Source organism: Petaurus breviceps, unplaced genomic scaffold (assembly GCF_028583685.1).
Source record: "Petaurus breviceps papuanus isolate PSGF00001 unplaced genomic scaffold, PetGlider_PUasm1.0 40, whole genome shotgun sequence".
In the NCBI taxonomy this organism is placed as follows: Eukaryota; Metazoa; Chordata; class Mammalia; order Diprotodontia; family Petauridae; genus Petaurus; species Petaurus breviceps.
The window spans coordinates 432,385-437,778 of NW_027186315.1; the positions used below are offsets into that span (position 1 = coordinate 432,385).

The 5,394-nt window shown below is 35.5% G+C and overlaps 1 protein-coding gene across 1 annotated transcript; it reads right to left on the reverse strand.

Moving 5' to 3' along the window:
* Window positions 1-459: 459 nt before the first annotated feature.
* LOC138170904 (heterogeneous nuclear ribonucleoprotein H-like) lies at window positions 460-2,401 on the reverse strand. Its single transcript, XM_069100367.1, has 2 exons — window positions 1,856-2,401; window positions 460-1,799 (listed from the first exon to the last, which is right to left on the reverse strand). The coding sequence occupies exons 1-2, from the start codon at window positions 2,330-2,332 to the stop codon at window positions 1,251-1,253; spliced, it is 1,026 nt and encodes a 341-aa protein (XP_068956468.1). The 5' UTR covers window positions 2,333-2,401; the 3' UTR covers window positions 460-1,250.
* Between the last annotated feature and the right edge of the window lie 2,993 nt (window positions 2,402-5,394).

The window sequence follows — 5,394 nt, forward strand, 5'->3', positions numbered from 1 at the left end:
AAAAAGTAGCAAATGAAATGAAGTTCTACATTTGAAGAAGTATATACTGAATCACAAGGACTAGAGGATCACAAGTACGGATTTACTAGCCATTGAGCAGAAGAAGCACCAGTGGCTTCTCTGTTTAGTTAATCAGAAAGGAAATTAAGAGGTTGAAGATAATTGAAAACAGGAAAACTTATAGCATCACAGATTTAGAGCTTGAAATGCTCTTATTATCCACCAAATCCACTCATTTCTTTCTATAAATCACAAAACTGATACTGAGAAAAATCAACTAAATTGCCCAGGGTCACACAGCTATTGAGTTGTTGAGATGAGGTTTTAGTAGAATTTTTTTTTATTTTCAGTCTAGTGGTAAAGTTCAATGTATCATCTAGATTTTGTGAAAAAGTGGGGAAATTAATACCAGATAGTATGGCTAGATTTATTTGTTTATTTTTCTTTTGTTTTGCATAGTTTCTTCTTCTTTTTTTTTTCCAGTTTTTGAAAGGAAGATTTATTTAACAAGTTTCACTTAGCGCAATACACCTAAAAGGAAATCACAATACAATGAAAGATTTAAATCAAGGCCTCAGAATTTAATACAAACACCAAGACCAAATCCTAAAGTATTCGTATTGCGTCTCAAAATTGTCCCCATTAACTTAAAAAAAAAAAAGCTTAAACGTACGTGCCTTACAGGATAGTAAACGAAATAAACTAGAACAAACATGCCAAATGTTTCACTTTTGAATCGCAGACACAGCTCCTATATTTGTTTTACAAAAAAGCATGTCTCCCAACATGCATCTCAAACAGTGTTCCATGTAATGTGGTATAAGAGCAACATTTAACATAATTGAAACTGCTTTAACCTAAATACGCTTACTGCTTAAGTACACTCCTACAACATAACTACCTTGAGAAAAGCTGAAATTGTTTAACAGTTATAGTCTTTACTCAACTTGGTTATTACATCCTAGATGAATGTTTGTGTTCAAAAATACTGAACCTGAAAGTTTTTAAAACAATCCTGATTTCACTTACAGTAAGCATAAATCACAAGCTTGTATTGCAAAACTGTTAAACTTCGTTTTTGTTTGTTTTTTTTTTCTTTAAAAAAAGTTGACCAAGAGTCAGTGATCAGGATTACATTCCCCATCCACCACTCATACTGGACATGCCAGACATCCCTCCCATTCCGTTCACTCCCATAGATGCACGGCTCCCGCTACTGTAGTAGCTGCTGTTCATAGCTCCTTGGCTCCCTATGCAATGTTTGATTGAAAATCACTGGAGTTTTCCTGTAAAACTTGGTCATATCCGCTCATGCTGCTTTGACCATCGTAGCCTCCTCCGTAACCCCCACTCAGCTGCTGGCTAGCTGGACCACCGTAACTGGACTGGTTTGACAAGCCCATGCCTCCCATCATTTGGCTACCATAAGCACCACTGCTTGCTCCTGCTGTAGAATTCAAGAAGAGTTCTACATATCTGTGTTCGTAAGCACCACCGCTTGCTCCTGCTGTAGAACTCAGGAAGAGCTCTACATATCTGTGCTGCATATTGGCTTTGTCTTTTGACATAGCTGCCACAGCATCTTCATGAGTAGCAAATTCAACATCTGCTTCTCCAGTCACTCTGCTATCAGGTCCAATTTCAATGTGTACTCGAACAGGGTTGAGTGGTGAGCAAAAATTGTAAATATCATTTTCAGTAGCTCTATAAGGTAATCCTCTCATGTGCACACAATGGCCTATTGTACTCTGGAAAGTGGATCCACCATCTCCATATCTATGATCAGACATTCCTGTGCCCTATTCTTTCCTTGTGTTTCTTTAGAGCCTTTTCAGCTATTTCCTGTGAAGCAAACTGCATGAAGGCCTCCCCCGTACTCCTTCCTCCCCTGGAAGTCCACCGGCAATGTTATCCCATTTGGCATGATTTCCAACCCTGAAAAAAACTGAACAATTTCTTCCTTGCTACAGCCAAATGGGAGTCCTCTAAGGCGCACAAAGCCATCATTGGCAGTGTCAGGACTATTTGGACCAGTATGCTTCAACACCCAATCCATTTCAACGTTGTTTGACTTGAATACTTCAACATATCTGTGTCCCATAGTTTCTCTGTCTTTTTTCAGTGCCAATTTGACTTCATCTTCTGATTCAAGTTCAACAAATGCTTCTCCACTTGGTCTGCCTTCTCGGGTATAGATGAAACGAATGCCTGATGCCCCATTTTGAATTTTGCATTCCGAGAAGAAGCGTTGGACTTCATCGGCCGAGCAGGACCAGGGCAAGCCCCGGACCTTCACCACTAAGCCTTCTCCGCCTTCGGTGCTCAGCATCATCTTGTTCAGTCAGTAGTGGCGGTGGCTCGATACTTGACTTCGGCGTGGCTAAGAAGAAAAATCTGCATAGTTTCTTCTGTAGTACAACAGGTCTTTGGTGCACTGAGGGTTCAGATTCTGGGTGCTTTTTGGTAAGAATTCATTACAATTCAAATACACTTCATTTTCTCAGATCAGGATGGTGCAGTTGGCAAATAAAATTTTAAAATGCCCATTTGCCTGATTCTGATATTACCTAAAAAAATAGAAGCATACAGAAGCTGATTCACAAGAAGAAAAACATTCTCTAAGAACATCTGCTTCCTTCATATGACTCTCCAGTTGATATATTTCTTTCCAATCTTCTGGTCTGTTGACTCTTTTCATCATCTTTTTCATCATCTGTACTGTTTTGAAGTGTTTCAGGAATATCTATATCATACTCTCCTGAAGCCTATAATGTCATCCTAACTTTCTTACCATAATCTGAGATGAGTCCATTCATAGAGAACAAGTTATAAGTTTTCCCCATCTATAGTTAGGGACCTCAGTTACATTTATTTAACTTGTAGGTAATATATTAGATATGAGGAAAGTTGAAGAGTATGCTACAAGCTAGAATGGTAGTTGAGTTCAATGTTAAGAAGGTGGGTGCAGACAGAAAAATTTGCGTTCTGGGATGACACACAAAATTTTAATTTGTCTGTGGTATTATACCTCTGCTATTTAGATATTTAAAAATATTTCAGGAACAAAAACCAACAAATTTTAAATGGTTCATGCTTGTGAAATCTTACTTGCCTGCATGCATATTTGTAGGAACTATAATTACCACTTGATTTATCTATCTGGGGAAAAAGAAAACTTCATAGGATCTAGTTCGTGTGATAAGAGAAATTGACAGGAGACAGGATTCCTGTTCAATGAGTGGAGAAAGATCTTGGCCAGCCTGCAAAAAGGAAAGGAAAGCCATATTTCACAACTTTGGCTTACCTGTCCATTAGGAAAGTAAGGGTCAATCCAGTGCAATGAAAAACTTCAGAAAGAAGGGAAAATTCAAGTTGTTTCCAGAATTTAAATAAGCACTGTCAGGTACTCTAAAATAATGCCAATGATGGCAAAATACAGTAGCCACTTAGAGAGGAATATTAATGTGGACATACAGTAGATCAGATATAGACATTTTTTTAAATAAGCCATTTTAGTGTCCTGAAATGTTTTATTAGCATTTTGTAGATAAAACATTCAAAGAGCCACAAAGAAGCTTCCACTTTTTATATATTTAAAATGATCAAGGAAATATTTCCCTAGCAATGACTTGATGCTGAAAAAAGCAAATGATAACTTTTTTTGTGGTTCCTTGGTAATATTTGCTTCTATAAGCTTCATTTTAATGGAGGAAGGGTTGATTTTCATACTTGTACGCAGAGCAATAGGGTTTTTAAACTCTCAAAAGTAAATATGATTCATAAAGACTCAGTGATATCAAAGGACACTTTAAAATAAAGCATATACCAACTTTTGAAATAGTTAAAGATAAAGTTCTGGATATACTGAATGGAAAATAAATGCCTTGTATGCAATGGGAATATTATCTCAGAATACCATTATTTACCCAAGTTAAACCCACATTTGGGAATATTTTTAATCTATGTTTTTCATATATAGTACCATGATATGGCCTTTTAGTCAGGTATCCCTAAGTTTTACATTTTAACTTGAATCCTTATTGATTGTATGATCCTGGGCAAGTTTTTTCTGCCTTTATGCCAGATTACTCTTTAAGATCACAAACTGCAGAATAGGCACTGATCTGTATTCATAGAGGATTTACTCTCTGAGAGCTTTCTTTACAGGAAAAAAATATTGTTTGTCTATTCCTTTCCTAATAATGAATAACACACACAGAGGCTGCAAAGAGTATATGATTTTACTGTGTTTACTTATTAACAAACAAACAATAACCACAAAAAAGATTTGATTCAATAAGATAAAATGATGATTTAAAAGGTGTCCTTCAATGGTCATGTCCTATTCATATATAAAAATTACACAAGATTCATTGAAATATGTAACAAATGATGCAATTTTGACAAAGTCCCATTTATTTATATAAAGTAGAGCATATATTAGGAAGATATATACTTTTCAAAAATATATTAATAGAAACACTATAATAGAAGTAGGCTTTAAGATGGTTGCATCAGCACAAGAATTATCTAAAGAAAAGATAAAGAAGTAGGAAAAGTTACACCAATTGAATTATTGGAAAAAATGAATGACTTTTGTCAACTTCTGAAAGTAAATATTAAATATTTCACACACTGCTTAAGAAGGATTTACCATGTCTTGTGCATAAAGGAATATAAAGAACTGTAAAAATGTACATGTATGTCTACATGTATGTGTATGTGTACATGCATGTGTATATAGATTAACATCATTTATAGGCCAGCAAATAATGTTTAAAAAAATAGAAAAAAAGGGAAAAATATTGCGGGGAAAGGTAGATCACAAAACTCATGACATATTTAATATATCATTATACATGTGCATATTATATATACATATAATATTTATGAAACAAAAATTAAAATATTATAATGGTCATAAAATACTTAAATACAATTCAATTTGCAAATCTATTGCAAGCCTAAAAATGTTAAAAACAAGGTCCTAGAAATGACAAATATTGTTATATTTGTTTCAATATCCTCCCTACCATTCTATCTCTGACAGTGGCACAAGGCCTATTAATTGAAAAACGTCATTTCCGTTGTTGACCTAAGCAAAGTTATGAAGTAGAGGGAGTCTGTTTTTATAGCCCCTCTCCTTTTTTGGGGGAAATGATTTTTTAATTCTGTTCCTTCTACACAGGCAGACTCTCCAGACATGTGTATTGTATGCTGGTTTTCCAGAGCCCCAACCCTCAATGCTGTTATCACTACCCAAAACCACCCTCTCTGATTCCTTTAGTCTCCCTAAACTACTTTGCAACCGATGCCTTCCTGGAAGCATGGGACAGTATATAGTATAGTAGAACAAGTCCTGAATTTGGAGCAAAGTTACATACATTACAATCC

What these genes read in the sequence shown, in the direction of transcription:
- LOC138170904 (XM_069100367.1), bottom strand. Translation starts at nt 2,332, where the DNA reads ATGATGCTGAGCACCGAAGGCGGAGAAGGCTTAGTGGTGAAGGTCCGG. An exon ending in ACGGGGGAGGCCTTCATGCA is followed by an intron (nt 1,800 to 1,855) that starts GTTTGCTTCACA and finishes AGGAAAGAATAG; the next exon opens with GGCACAGGAATGTCTGATCA.